At 43.6% G+C, this 15356-nt stretch overlaps 2 protein-coding genes across 2 annotated transcripts, besides 1 other annotated feature; both read left to right on the forward strand.

Moving 5' to 3' along the window:
- Positions 1 to 680: 680 nt before the first annotated feature.
- Positions 681 to 12330, forward strand: CG1695 (uncharacterized protein). Its single transcript, NM_167705.3, has 7 exons — positions 681 to 1290; positions 6072 to 6745; positions 6934 to 7657; positions 7725 to 8021; positions 8133 to 9576; positions 9632 to 9909; positions 10120 to 12330. Exons 1-7 carry the CDS (start codon positions 1218 to 1220, stop codon positions 10206 to 10208), a joined length of 3579 nt encoding a protein of 1192 aa, NP_728346.2. The 5' UTR covers positions 681 to 1217; the 3' UTR covers positions 10209 to 12330.
- Positions 12331 to 12632: 302 nt separating this feature from the next.
- Positions 12633 to 12921: a mobile genetic element.
- A 180-nt stretch (positions 12922 to 13101) lies between these two features.
- On the forward strand, positions 13102 to 13434 carry CG42578 (uncharacterized protein). Its single transcript, NM_001169336.2, has one exon. It carries the CDS (start codon positions 13134 to 13136, stop codon positions 13410 to 13412), a length of 279 nt encoding a protein of 92 aa, NP_001162807.1. The 5' UTR covers positions 13102 to 13133; the 3' UTR covers positions 13413 to 13434.
- Positions 13435 to 15356: the final 1922 nt, after the last annotated feature.

Below are 15356 nucleotides of genomic sequence, written 5' to 3' on the forward strand. Positions count from 1 at the left end.
AATAAATGCCGATTTGAATCCAGGCGCCCATTTGAAGAAGTGACGAGCAGGGCTACCAACGAATCATGGAAAGCAAATTTAGCACAAGTTGCTTAACATCAATAATGATAATAATGAATAAAAAGCATCGCGATATCATAACTTCATATCACAACATATCATAAAAATTAATGATTATATTTTCTTGAAACTGTTAAAGTCTATTAAATTACCAAGGCTTGAAAGTGGTGAGGGAGTTTGTATCAATACTCCAAAAATGGCATGGAAGCATTTTCTTTCATTCATTGATTTAGGACATCCTTCTATCTTAAAGCTGTACGGATTAATTGGTACCTTGTTTTTTGGGCTTAGGTAGAGCTTTTATGGTCTATTTATTTGTTATATAAAGCAAACCTAAGATTGAAAACTGCAGCAAATTAACTGTTGAGACCAGTAACATCCGATCTACAGCTCGTAAAATTCATATTTGAAAGAGATACTAGATAGATATTTTTCCATTAACGTACAATACTATAATTTTCCATGGGCTGACAACCCTGTTTTGAAATTCCTGCCCATCGATAGGCAGACAGTAGCGCTGTTGCGTCGATTGACGGGCAGAGCAGCGCAGCGACGTCGACCGAGACAGAGGCGCCGGCAGAGCAGAGACCAATCGCACTGGCGAGCAGAGCGGAAAAGCTGCTGTGTGGCGGAAAAACAACAACTGGCACAATAAGTAATAAAATCAAAAATAAACAAAGGACGAAAGGAGCAATAAATATACAAAATAATTCTAATTAAACTCTGCGTCAATACACATACACGCAAAAGGCGAAACGCAAAAGGGGGAGGAGCAGCCGAAAAGTATGCAGCAAAAATGTGAATAACTACTACACAACAAAGCAGCAGCATCATCACACACACTCTGTTGTTGTTATATAAGTGTGTGCGTGAGCGGGAGTGTGTGCGTGCGTAGTAGTAAAAATGTAGCAAAACTGCAACTCAAGAAAAGTCAAGCAAAAAATGAGACAACGAATCTAAGAAAATTTTTGATACAGCAATTTTTGTTAGTAAAAAAGCGAGGACGGAAGACAGAATCAGCGGAAAAGAAGAAAACACAACGGAAAGCAAAAGGAAACAAGCAGCTGGCAGAGGGAGAGAAACAATTTGACCCAAGAATTGTACCACAGCAAGGAGAAGAGAGCGAGTGAGAGAGCGTCCATCAACCACCAATACAGATGAACATGCTACACAGTTTCAGTGGCGGAGGCGCCGGCAGCGCTGCCAACGCCTCAGGCGACGTCAGCAACGGTAAGTGAGAAACAGTTACTGTTCTCGGCCCTCTCTTTCCCCTTTCCCTCCGTACACTGAGCCAAAAGCGCACGTGTGGTGACAAAAACGAAATGTCTTCTGCTGAATTCTTAGAATGTTGCTCATAACTAGGAATGAGATGGCTAAATGGATGTAATTCATAAAAATTCCAAAACTCTTTATAAGAAATCAAGCACCTATTTATTAAGTGACAATGCATATAGGTTAATATATTAAGGATCGTCAAATTGACTATTGCTTTGTATTATTTACGTACCACAATGTTTTGGAAAGTGAACGTCGCTTCTTTTCAGTGTTCATATTTTGGCAACAACAAACGTGGCACATACCAATTACATATAATGCATACACAAATGCCGAAATGCCAGGACATTTGCCAGTGTGTGTATGTGTGTGTGCTTTTTTTTTGTTGTTTCTGGCGTTGATGCGTAGAAGGTGCGAAAGTGAAATGATTTGGCGTCGTTTCTGCAAGTAAAGCTGGAAAAGTCTGAAATGTAGGTGTACAGTATGGGGCATCAGATGCTCTGTTTTTTCTTTATGTGCAACCCAATCAACCAATTTCAAGACAAGACTTTTCTTAAATCATTTGTATTTAGTATTTCTCAAAGTTGCCATAATTTAATTTTATTTTGGTGAATTAATTTGGCCAGTGATCACTGTACATTGAAAGCTGAGGCAAACGAAACTTTTCGAAATTGCTTCAATAAAATCGAGAGGGTGTTGTTGTGCAGAGGAAAACGCGGGATAGACGTGTACGTGTAAACACACGCATGTGTATTAATTCCATCGCCTGGGGCTGCAACTTTCTGAACAATACTTTGCGATTGAGTTAACTTGAGTGCGGCGATACATCATAGAAGTTAGCAGCCGTGAGTTGGAATGGAAATGATTTGCTTTATTTATTAAGAGCGCTTTTGTTGGTTCGAACTTTGAGTGAGAGGACGCAAATAATGGTAATTGATATTGTTTTTAACGAGCTAGGGGAAGTTTAATACAGTACAGCTGTTTTTAATTAACTAGAGTCCAATTAATGTCCTCCTTTGCCGCCATTGCCATTGCCATCGGAGAAGAGGATGCGTTTAATCACTTTCTGGAATTTTATGTCATTATATATGCCGGAAAGTGAGGCAATCTCTGGCCACAACAACGCATGGCGGCCTAAAATTTATAAAGTCAAACGGAAAATGGTGCATCGCAGGTAATGCCGCTCTAATTGGTATCGATTGAGCGACGTTTTTGCCGCCGCCACCACCACCACTGGCCATGCGAAATGCAAAGTTCACGGCCAATAGGTCAATTTGGCGTTAATCTGCTGTCCCATCCTGCCCCTACCGTTCTGCACCCGGCTAATTGGCCATATATAGCGTGAATGTATCGCATATACATATGTACATATGTACATACATATGTATCGCATATAGCGACCCTTAGTGCCGGACGGAACCGGTAATTGCATTACGACGTTCGGTGCGATTACGCTCGGTTAGTTCCACGGACCACGCCCCCCTTACCAACACACCAAACGCAACCCCCCCCCCAACGGTCTGCTCTCTCATTTGAAAGCCATCAAATTGCCCGGCAATTAATGTAATCAGAGGAACGCGCACAATGTCCGGGTTTCGTTTCTCATATTTACTATTCAGACACTGTTCGCTCAGTCGTCTAAATCTATTTGGTACCAATAACAAAACTTCCCTCCGTTTCTCCATTGTACATGAAATGTATATAACAAATTTCAAAAAAAAAAAATATTTAAAATTTATATATTTTTGCCTCAGTGCAGATTGTGGGTACCAATTATCAAGACGTTTCAATATTTATGGCATTATTAGACAGACATTGAGGAATACAAAAATCTTAGCATACTTAACAGGGCTGCGTATGAGCAATACTTTATGACGTATACGCACAGTTGCATTTGACGGATCAGCTAAAAATTCAGATATCTGTGCAAAATTTTGTCTTTATGGGTGGTAGATATTTATCTCAACTGCAATTATATATATTTTAAAAACGGAAAAATAAAAATAGTTTAAGAAAAAGTCGGAAGTAATAAACATTTAACTGGAATAGTTTTTACAATAGCAAGCTTAAGAATTTAAAACAAATAAGGCAATTGCTGTTGCTTCAAAAAGTGCAAAGTCCCTAAGAAATCGCCCTTGCAATCCCATTATTAAATTCCCGTTCTGTTTGTTTGTACTTTCGCCGTGCACACACACATACACGTGCTGGCGAACGTGTGTGTAGCGTCTTTTGTTGGGTAACGGTAACAAACATATGTTTGAGCAATATGGCTGCCCTGGCATGGGATTTAATCATGTATGTGTGTGTGGGACCCTCCCATGTCGTCGTTTTTGTTATTGTGTTACTGGCAAATTAAAGAGCGGCTACACACACACACAGACACACACATATTCGCCATCCCTCTCTGCAAAAAGAGAGCGTAGGGAGAGTGAGAGAGCGAGGCATCGCCTTTCAGCGGCGTCTCATTCGCTATCTCTTTTTGCCCTTCGTCCTGTCATCAGCTGTTTTATGTTGTTCAGGGTCAAGTGTATGCGTGTGCGTGCGCCTTTTTGTATGTATTGGTAGCGTCGCAGGTGTTGCCCTCTCCCTCTCTCTCGCCCTTTCGTCCGTCTCGCTCTGTTGTTGTAGGTTAGAATTCAAGGAAGTTTTTTAGCATCGAGTCAAGGTTACTACACACACACACAGCCGCACTCTGCACACGCACATACACAGTCATGTTTATCGCAATGTTTCACTCAAATTGCTGAGGGAATTGAAAATAAACAACTTAGTGCATGTGTCGATGTGCCCGAATGCACTTCGCATTTTCCTGCCGCCTCCTCGCGCATTTCCAATGTGGTTTCTACAGGCAAAGTGCGGTATGTTGGATAGTTTGAATGTTAAGAAAATGTGGTATACATCTTCGAAACCGAAACGAAGTGATTTTTATTAATGATTATGTGGTATCAGCTTGGAGAATTTATTTGAAACGATTTGTTTGCTCGAATAATTTGCAATTTTTCCTCGATCTTCTGTGTTTATTACCAGGGAGTTTTCAAGCTGCATTCTTACAGTCTCAATTCGAATTGAGGTTTTTGTTTTTATGGAAAATAAATTAGAAATGTTCACCTATAATTACTGTTGTTTCCCAATTTAGTTGAATTTTATTAAATATTAATTTTGGAACCCAGGGCTCAGGGTCTCCTTGCTTGACTTTCCTTATTTTTTCTTCAGCTGACGCTTTTTAGTGTTTACAGAACTGTTGCAATAACTTCAAAAGTTTTCCTTATCGATTTTGGCTCTGCTTGAGTCCAGGACCTTAGTCTTGGCTCTCGTGTCCTGGTTTCCGAGCAGTGGAGCCGAGAAAGTGGAGGTCCATGTCACGTAGCGGCGTAAATCCTTTATTTCCATTCTAATTAGAAGAGCACCCTGCCTCCGGCCTACTTCCTGGCTCTTTTTCATTCTTGGCCTGCCCCACTTCGTGGTCGTTTCATCCTATTAGCATATTTGTATATAGAGCGTGTACAGTGCGTGTGGGAATTCAAGGGCCCTAAAGAAGCACCAAAGAGATGTGCAGTTTTGTTCATAGATTTTGTTGAATGCGATTTATATAAATTTCAGGGCGCAACAGGTTAGCAAGAATTTAAATGCGTTTTTCTGGGTATAACGCTACAAAAACAACAAATGAAATTAGCCATTGCAAGCTTATGGCTACTTAAAATAACCATTTCACTACTAAATTTGTATATTTTACGCGTTACGCATACACAGTGTCTTCAGTAAGAAATATATGTACTAACCATGATTCATTTTAGTCATTCAATATTATATTCAACCAGGCGTTACACTGCTTCGTAATATTTAAAATCAATAATTTCCCACCTACCATGAAATTGATTGAAAAATAACGCATACGCACTGTGTTCTTCTATACATTCATTTAATAAAAGCGATCATATTTAGTTTATAGAATACTTCAACTCATCAAACAGATTTTATATTAACGTCTAAAATATGTAAAATAACAATTTGTTTCTTTCCATTTAATTGATCGAACGAACAGTTAATAAATTACGCATACGCACTGTGTTCGTCCATATATTTACATATGTACTAATAAATGCTGGTATATGGGAGCAGTGAAGCATAGGGACGATTTTGTGCACAGAAGCAAACGAAACAAAAATTGACAGCGATGACAAAATGATTGACGTCGGTCGGTAGACTCCAAAAGCAAACGCAATCCCAGACGAGATGGGGGCAGGACATTGGACATCGGACATCGGACACTGGGCACTGGGCACTGAGTACTGGGTACTGGGTCCTGAGTGGTGGGGCATGTGAAAACTGGGTAGGCTAATGCCAAGGACTGGGATGGTTCCATGGCGGCATGTACAATCAATCAAAGCACATTTATCGGGCCTCCGTTACGAGTGCTCTTTGGGGAAATACAAAGTGGGAGTGGAAGTGTCATGTCGGTCGTTAGGGGAGGTCCTGGGATTATCAATAACCGCACGAAGGCAAATAAGTAATTTCCCATTTGGTGGACAAAATGACGCTCTTCTTTGGCAACCCTTTGCGTCCCGACTTCGTTCGTTTAGACTTTATTTAAATTAAATTGGTTTCACATTTATTAGTTTTTGAACAATTTATTGTTTGAAATCTTAACTAGGATATAACTTTTCGAATGTACTTTCCTAACTACTATACAATATATCAAAATTTACCTACGGTTTTCCTTGTTATCTATTCTTTAGCGGAAACCGAACTAAAGGAGCGGCTGATAGCCAGCGTGAAGAAGGAGGTGAAGCAGCTGATGGAGGAGGCGGTGACCAAGAAGTACGTCCACGAGGAGAGCAGCTCGGTCACCTCGTTATGCGGCGCCGTGGAGGCCTGCCTGAGTCACGGTCTGCGCAGAAGGGCTCTGGGTCTGTTCAAGACCTCATCGACGACGGCGCTGATCCAGAAGATAGCTAAGATCTGCCCGGAGGCGGACTACGTGAGCCGCCGGCTCCTCGAGCTGGAACTCGCGCAGGAGTCGCACGCGGTGAGCGGCAAGCGATCCTCCTGCAGCAGCGACAGCATCATCAAGCCCAAGCTCCTGAGCAAGGGCAGCGGGAGCAGCAACTCGGTGACCACCATCAACACGGTCACCAATGGAGCAGGAGCGGGTCCCGGTGGCGGAGGCGGAGCCAGTGCACCGCTGGGCAAGTATCTGTGGATCCGGCTGGCCCTGCACGAGAAACGGCTGGCCAAGATCATCGAACACCTGGTCAGCAACGCAAACAGTTACTACGATCGTGAGGCGCTGGTCGCCGATCCCGACTACGGTTCCATTCTGAGCTCCCTGCTGGTGGGTCCTTGTGCCCTTGAGTTCACCCGGGCCAAGACTGCCGACCACTACTGGTCCGATCCCTGTGCCGATGAGCTGGTGAGTGTGCTCATCCCGAAAGTATAAGAGTATAAAATAACATAGCACAAACCTTGTTTGATCGACCATATGCGTTATTCAATGGCTAGGATGCAGTTTTGCCTTTTGAATGTTAATTTTTTTGTATTAGAATTAAAAGTGGATACCTAAAAATCACTATTTATTTCTTTGTCATCCCCGAATCGCAGGTGCAGCGCCACAGGATCAGCTCGGGCAACCGGACGCCACCCACCACCCACCGGCCGATCATCAACTTCAAGCGCAGCCTGCACACCAGTTCGGAGGACACGAGCAGTGGCTCCTTTAAGGCCTGCTCGCCGGCGAGCGTGGCCAAGGACTACGTGGAATCGCTGCACCAAAACTCGCGGACCACGCTGCTCTACGGCAAGAACAACGTACTGGTGCTGCCTAAGGACGTGTCCGAGCCGATGCCGGGATACCTCAGCCTGCACCAGAGCATCCAGTCCCTGACGATCAAGTGGACGCCCAACCAGCTAATGAATGGCTACAATGACGGCGACGGCGGCGACAAGAGCTTCTACTGGAGCTACGCCCTGAACATCAACGTGGACGAGATTGTCTATGTGCACTGTCACCAGAATCGCGGCGGCGACACCGGCGGCACCATCATCCTGGTGGGTCAGGATGGCGTCCAGCGGCCGCCCATTCACTTTCCCGAAGGTGGACACCTTCAGGCTTTCCTCAGCTGCCTGGAAACGGGTCTCCTGCCACATGGTCAGCTGGATCCGCCGCTCTGGTCGCAGCGCGGCATTGGAAAGCTGTTCCCGTGGCCCAAGAGCGTAAGGCGACACATCCTGCCCTCCGTGATGGAGGCCGGAGGCTCCGTGACCGACGAGACGCCAATCGACTATGTGTTCCGTGTCGTCAGCAAGTGCCAGCACGAGGAGTTCTGTAAGAATTGTTTCATACTTTCGATTGCGCTTGGTCCCCCAATGTAATTCTGTGCTGTACTTTCCAGTGGCCAGCCACCCCATCCTGGAGCTGGGGCGATCGAGTCCGCGGCGGAAGCACCTCGGCAGCTGCTCCACCACCGGCAGCAGCGACTGTTCCAGCAAGAGTCTCTCCATCGACCAGAGCAGCTGTGAAACGCCGCTGATCCAGGCCAGCCAGAGCACCAGCATCGAGCTGGTATGCTCCACCATGCGCCGGCAGATCATCTCTAGGGCCTTCTACGGCTGGCTGGCCTACTGTCGCCACCTCTCCACAGTTCGCACTCACTTGTCCGGGCTGGTCAACGGTCGCATCATGCCAGATTGTGAGTTGTGGTTTCCGTTTAAGTTAGATATTTCGAAATCGAAATATAAAATAATTCCGGACTATATTAATTGCGTATTTTAAACTAAAATGTTGTATCATCCCTCTCCAGTGGCCGCGGACGAGGAGGGTCTGACCCGTGGAAAGTGGCTGGCGATGCATGAGGACGGGGTGGTCACCGGCGATCTGGAGCTCTATCGACTCGTTTACTTCGGCGGCGTGGAGCCGGAGCTGCGCAAGGAGGTGTGGCCCTACCTTTTGGGGCATTACGACTTCGGATCCACGCCGGAGGAGCGAAAGAAGCAGGACGAGACCTGCAAGCACTACTATGAGACGACGATGAGCGAGTGGCTAGCTGTGGAGGCCATCGTGCGTCAGCGGGAAAAGGAGAAGACGGCCCTGGCCGTGGCCAAATTGAGTGCTGAGCAGGCGCGCCTAGCGGCCAATGCCACTAGCTCCTCGAATCCCCACCAGAAACTCGCCAACGGCAGCCAACAGTTGCAACTTGAGCATGGGAACGGCGAGGAAGATCAGGAGAATCTTGTCCTGGACGAGGGCGAGAATGATGTGTTCGATGACAATGACTTTTCGGACATTTCCGATCCAGGGGATCTGTTTGATGAGCCGGAATTGGGCCAAGAGGCTGAGGAGCAGGAGCAAAGTAACCTCGAGGAGGAGGTCTTTGAAAAGCAGGAGGATGAGGAGGATCAGGAGGACCATGATCAACGCGAAATGCCACGACTCAGCGAGAAACTTGTTTTGGAGTTCCAAAACATAGACAATATGGAACCCCTGCGTCTGCAGGAGAACTGCTTCGCCGATTCCGAGACCGAAAACGATCTTGGACTAGGACTGGACAGCAGCGGAAATATACTGATGCTGAGCATCAAGAGCTCCCCGTCGACGAGCAGCTATGAGACGGTTGGCAACGAGTTTCTCGACATGGCAGAGGCCAAGCTGGAGGAGGAGGAACCCCCTGGGCAGCTAAGCAAGTTCCACAGCGCCGACGACGTGAGGCTGGATAACCAGGATGAGGAGGAATCATCCCAGCCGGCCACTGCGGTCATAATAACGGAGGCGGCTTCGCTGGACGCCCTGGACGACGATCCCACCGAGGAGTTTACTTCAAGGAAGACCAGTCTGATGTCGCCCCTCAACGAGGACATCACGGTGGTAGCCTCCCTGGATGCTCTGCAGGAACCCAAGTCCGCCTGCGTCTCGCCAGCTAGCTCGAACGGAGGTGTCTACAGCGTGGAGCTGCTGGAGCAGTTTGGTCTGAATCTGCATCGGATCGAGAAGGATGTGCAGAGGTGCGACAGGAATTACTGGTACTTCGCCAACGAGAACCTGGACAAGCTGCGCAACGTGATCTCCACGTACGTGTGGGAGCACCTGGACGTGGGCTACATGCAGGGCATGTGCGACCTGGTGGCTCCCCTCCTGGTCATCTTCGACGACGAATCGCTCAGCTACAGCTGCTTCTGCAAGCTCATGGAGCGCATGATCGAGAACTTTCCCAGCGGCGGGGCCATGGACATGCACTTTGCGAACATGAGGTGAGTGCGGGCACTTTCAGTCGGACTAACTAAATAAATAACCCACTTCGCACAGGTCCCTCATCCAGATCCTCGACTCGGAGATGTACGATCTGATGGACTCGAACGGCGACTACACGCACTTCTACTTCTGCTACAGATGGTTCCTGCTGGACTTCAAGAGGGAGCTCGTCTACGACGACGTCTTCGCCACCTGGGAGGTGATCTGGGCGGCCAAGCACATCGCCTCCGGCCACTTCGTACTCTTCCTGGCCCTTGCCCTGCTGGAGACCTATCGCGACATCATTCTCTCGAACAGCATGGACTTCACCGATGTCATCAAGTTCTTCAATGGTAATGGTTTTTCCAAGAACATTAGATTAGTTCGAACAAGTAATAATTAGTAACAGGAAATATTATTACTATATGCTTTTACTTAGTTAACTATATAGCCATACAGTTGTTTGTTACATTCTACTCTATTATTTATTAATATATCTTTAACCTATTTGTAAAAGATGTAGCCCTAATTGTGATACTTCTGTGTTTTCACGATCCTTGCAGAAATGGCGGAGCGCCACAACGCCCAGTCGATCCTGCAGCTGTCCAGGAGCCTGGTCCTTCAGCTTCAGACCATCATCGAGAACAAGTAGACGGGGAGGGCCACATCGTCAGCCATCAGTAAGCCATCGTCAGTTCCTGGAGACCTCAGTTGCCGGATCAGTATTGAGCATGCGACGTACTAAGTTGTTAGCACCTAGAACGTAGAATCGTAGAATCGCAGTTAGAAAGCGCTTAGGGGTATATAGCCAACCACGAAGCATATGCATACCACCCTCTATACCCTCTAACATATACCCTACAACATATATACAATACATACATACATACATAGATAACAAATAACGCATAACATATGAATAACCCTAGAGATTGCAATTAGCTGAGGATCTCGCTGTGGTTTTTTGGGACGCCTCCCGTAATCCGCAATGGTTTTTTTTTTTTTGGAAACGGCTGGGAATCGCTTAAAGAAATTTAACACAATTAAGGAAATTGTAGTGACCTGAAAACACACAAGAAAGTAAATCAAGTGGAAATCGAACAACGTAAAAGATAAACTATTTATACTTATACAATGGATATACATGGATATACCGATTATATTATATACAGGCAGTGGCATATTTATACGTTTTGTATATTCGAGAGAACCAGGAGTGGATCACATACATATATGGATATTGTATTAGATATCGTCTATATATGGCAATGCTGTGCGGCTGCGACTGCGGCCAACTGTTGTTAATGTTATGTTATCGCTTTGGCTAACAATTAGATATATTATATTATATACGAGTATACACCTGTATTCAACGACATTCGGGGGAGCTCATTGAAGTCACGATTCAATTTTATGAGATAACCCGAGGGTTCTCAGCAATACGTAGAGTTTCAGAAAGTCTAAGGTATAATCGATTTCGAGACAGCACCCCCCCGAATCGAACTGCAATTGTTCGCTTATTGTTCATTGTTATGTTTTCTCCTCTTTTTTCCTTTGTAGCTGCAAGCGTTGAGAAAACATTTTGTACTCGAGTTGCCCGACAGGTGGATCCTGGGGCTATATCTCTATCTCTATAGGTAAATCGAACAATTGCCGTCGCACACGAACCCACACAAAACTGTTACGAAATTATTGTTGATGGCTGCGAAGCGTTGAGTTTGTTTGTATTAGCGAAACTGATGTGCAACCCAATATGTGTAATGATATATATATATATACATATATATTTAACTAATATTTATACAAGCATTAACCCGAAGCATAGATATATAGACAGCGGAATGTGTTAGCCGTGTTATTGTTATAGTCGAGCCCGATTCGTTACCATTCTCAGGCAAACTATTGTATCTAGTTTCTATCCCCGGTTTTCAATTTCAATTTCGGTTTCGATTTCGGTTTCGATTTTGCGTTGTTTTTTGGTAAGTGCAGGCGCACCAAAAATCCCTCCACTGGGCTTATATACAACCTATATTATATAGAACTATCTAGAGAGCAAACACTTTGTGTGGAATCTAAGTTAATGCGAGTAGCACGCTTTTTGTGTATGGAAAAAAGTCGAAAAAGTAAAACAAAAAAAAAAAATACTTCATGTGATTTCTTGTTGCTTCTTTGAATAACGATATTTTTGTAAGCGCTACAACGTATATATAAATACGAAAGTGAACGAGATGGCTGGCAACAGAGAAAGAGAGAGAGAGAGAGCGAGCGAGAGAGAGAGAGAGAGACGGGCAGGTGAAGCAAGAAAGAGAGATAAGATATATTTTACACTTGGCTGGGCAAACGAAGAGGGTTTTGGATCGTCAGTAAAGTCCAACCAAATCTTCGGCCACTCTTTTGATACACATATTCGACAAAAGGTCCAGCAAATCCTCCACGATGAAGTAGGAAAAAATAAAAACCCGAAAAGCAAGACGGGAACTCTCGCTATATTATATCGTAATCAAGCTAATCCACATATATATATACATATATATATATATATATACCCGTCTGTGTAGAGACGCCACCTATAGAACCCGAGCATATAGAGTACTACGTTACCCACGATTGTAACCACATATAGCATACTCATGAATATTACTAATGTTTTATGTTCCAAGTGAAACCACATAAAGCCCAAAATAAAATACAAATAACTGATCAATGTATAATTTACCGAAACCATTGTCGAAGAAAACCAAATAAAAGGAATTATGTAAAATGTTTACAAGAATAATGTTTGGTAATGTTTGTTTCAATTTAACTTGTTGAAGGATCCAAAATACTGGCTTAAAACCAGAACACAGTTAAGCATCCTATGTACTTAAAATCTAAACATTTCTCATAATAGATGAATGCTACTTGTATGCTCCACTCACAGAATCTTACAAAAACCCGAAGCTTAGTTACAACTAAAACATAAATGTAAATTCATTGGAAAGGGTTAAAGGGTATACTAGATTCGTTGAAAAGTATGTAACACGCAGAAGGAAGCGCTTACGAATTTATAATGATTATATATTTTTAATGTGGGCGTCATTTTTCAAAAATTGTTTAATATTTTTCTCATAATTTTATTAGTCTTGTAAGTTCCTATCGATTTGCCAAAAAAACTTTTTGGCTCGCCCTCTCTAACGCCCTATAGACGACAAACCGGTCACGCCCACACTTTTGAACAATTTTTAAGTTTTTTTCTCATTTTATTCCCCAATATCTATCGATTTCCCATAAAAATTATGAAATTTCGCGTTCGCATTCACACTATTTGAGTAACGGGTATCTATAATAGTCGGCGAACCTGACTATTGCATTCTCTCTTCTTTTGATCAGGATTACCTTCCAAGCTAGAAAATTTCGCCTTTTAACTGAGATATAGCAACAATTAAGAACTGTTCTGATATAAAAGGAAACATTTTCAAATTCAAATTGATTTTCGATCAAGTTGGCTATGCTTCCATTTGTCATAATATTTCGTTTTGCCGGAATATTTAGTTCACTTTCGTTTCTCTACTTGACTAAAGCACAATCTAATTCAGAAATGGAAGAAAAATCGAACGCGAAAGCAAAGCCAACTGGAAACAACGAGTTCTTGATGACAGAGGATCCTGAGCAGCCGAGTGGATCGAAGGAGGGTTCGCAGTCCTCAGAGGCCGAGGAAGAACACATCAGCGAAGCGTTCCATCGCCTCGAGGAAAAATTAAATGACATGGAAAGGCGGATTGCCCACGCGAGGAAAGTTAAAAGGCGTTTATTCGTTCGCCTCTTATGTTTAATCCTCGATCTACTACAAGCAAAGCTATATTTGCAGAACACGTAGTATATGCGATTTCTGTTAATCTATTCGCAAAATATCAATGTATTATCAAATGGTCTAAGTGTTGACGCAAAAATATATTATGAGCATTCCTGAAATGGAGCTTTAATTAGCAAATTTTCCCTTTTGTATTTTCTTTTTTTAACAATTACTCGTGGAGTAAAAGGGTATGCTACATAGATTCGTTGAAAAGTGTAAAGTATAAAGTATATATATTCTTGTATAGGATTAATAGCCGAGTCGATCTGGCCGTGTCCGTACGAATGTCCAGAACTTCAATGTTGCCACGTCCATTTGTACGCCCACAAACCGTACAAAACACGCATTTGCAAAATGTTATCCCATTTTTTGATAATTTTTTTGTCTTGTACAATTTTATCGAAAAAAAAACTATTTGCCACGCCCACTCTAACGACCACAAACCGACCAAAACCGACAGTTTTTAAATTTATCAGCCTCGACTATCAGATATGTACAACGGCACTCGACTACAGCATTCTCTCGTTTTCATTTATAATAAAGCGTATTCTTGAGGAGAACACGCAAAATAATTCCATTAAATTTTTTAAAGTATTATTTGCTAAAAGGCTCAACATCTCAACAACATCTTCTGCGGATGGGTGGAACATACGATAACTAAAACAATATGGAACACTAAAGAAGTCGAGTGCCGCGTCTATTGGATACCCATTACTCAGCCAAAGGAAATGTGAATGTTTTAAAACGGAGGGACGGATCAACTGATCATTCAGATCGGGATAGTGATCCCGATTAAGAATGAATATACTTCATAGGGTTACTCTTCATGTAACGGATATGTAAAATGAATATATTGGTAGCATATATTAGTACATATATTAGAGTATTAAATTTCTTGGTTGCCTTAAAATAGGTAACTTTACCAATTGATAGCTCTTCTAAATTTTTGTTAGGACTTTCGTCGTGGGTAATTTAAAAGTTGATAAGAGCAAAGTCCTCAAGATATTTGCTAAGCCCCCCTTGAAGACTAATGGCCACTTTCGTCCTGTTGCCTTAAGTAATGGAGGCATAACTATTTCTGCTGCACAGCTGGATGCCGAGAAAATGCTGGGCAGGATTCCCGCTTGGACGGCACAGAAATTCGCTTTCGCCTGCACCTGAGAAAGAATATTTCGGTACACACGAATCCGCAGTGAGTAGGTTATGTTAGGCACTGTAGTGGTTCTGGTGCAGGCTCCTTTAGGATGGCTTAGGGTCGTTTAGGGTGTTTTTGGGTGGCACAGGGTGGCACAGGGTGGTGCAGGGCGGGTGAGGGCGTAAGGTTGCGGGTTACATGGCCAGGGCGCAAACTCAATGCGAAGCAACAGCGGGCCACGAGTTACACCGAAATGTTTTCATCCAAATTTGGGGCAGACTTGTGTGCATGGATGGGGCTTTCTTTTTAAGAACGCGTAGCTGGTGCGGTAGGGGGTTGTTCCAGAATATTTGGGCCAGGCGGCGGGCAGGTTGGTGGTGCGGCGCTCAGCAGGGCATTCTGGCATGCTGTCCTGTTGCTTGTGGCTGGATTTTGCGCCACACAGGCAGAGACTTCGACGTCAGCAAACTGAACAGCAGAGGTCGTGAAAATAGAGGCATCTCTAAACGATTCTCATCTAATTGTTTAGCTGGCTAAGTCCGGCGACTTGGTGTCTAAAATCATCACTAAAATGCATCACGATGCATATGCATCTGCATATGGTGAGGTAAGTTTCCTTTTCTAAGAGTTTATTTTTTTGCAGTTTTATTTAGTTAATAGTTCCCCTGTCATATATATATGAAAGCCTTTGAATTAAGATGACTTTCTCAAGGGGCACATCAGCGGTTATACAAATAGTGTTAGAAAATACTGATAATATTTTCAACTTGCAGTACCAGGGAAAAATCCATCAAGGAAAGTTCGAAACACATTTAATTTAATTTAAATTTGAA

Source organism: Drosophila melanogaster, chromosome X, assembly GCF_000001215.4.
Source record: "Drosophila melanogaster chromosome X".
Taxonomy (NCBI): Eukaryota; Metazoa; Arthropoda; class Insecta; order Diptera; family Drosophilidae; genus Drosophila; species Drosophila melanogaster.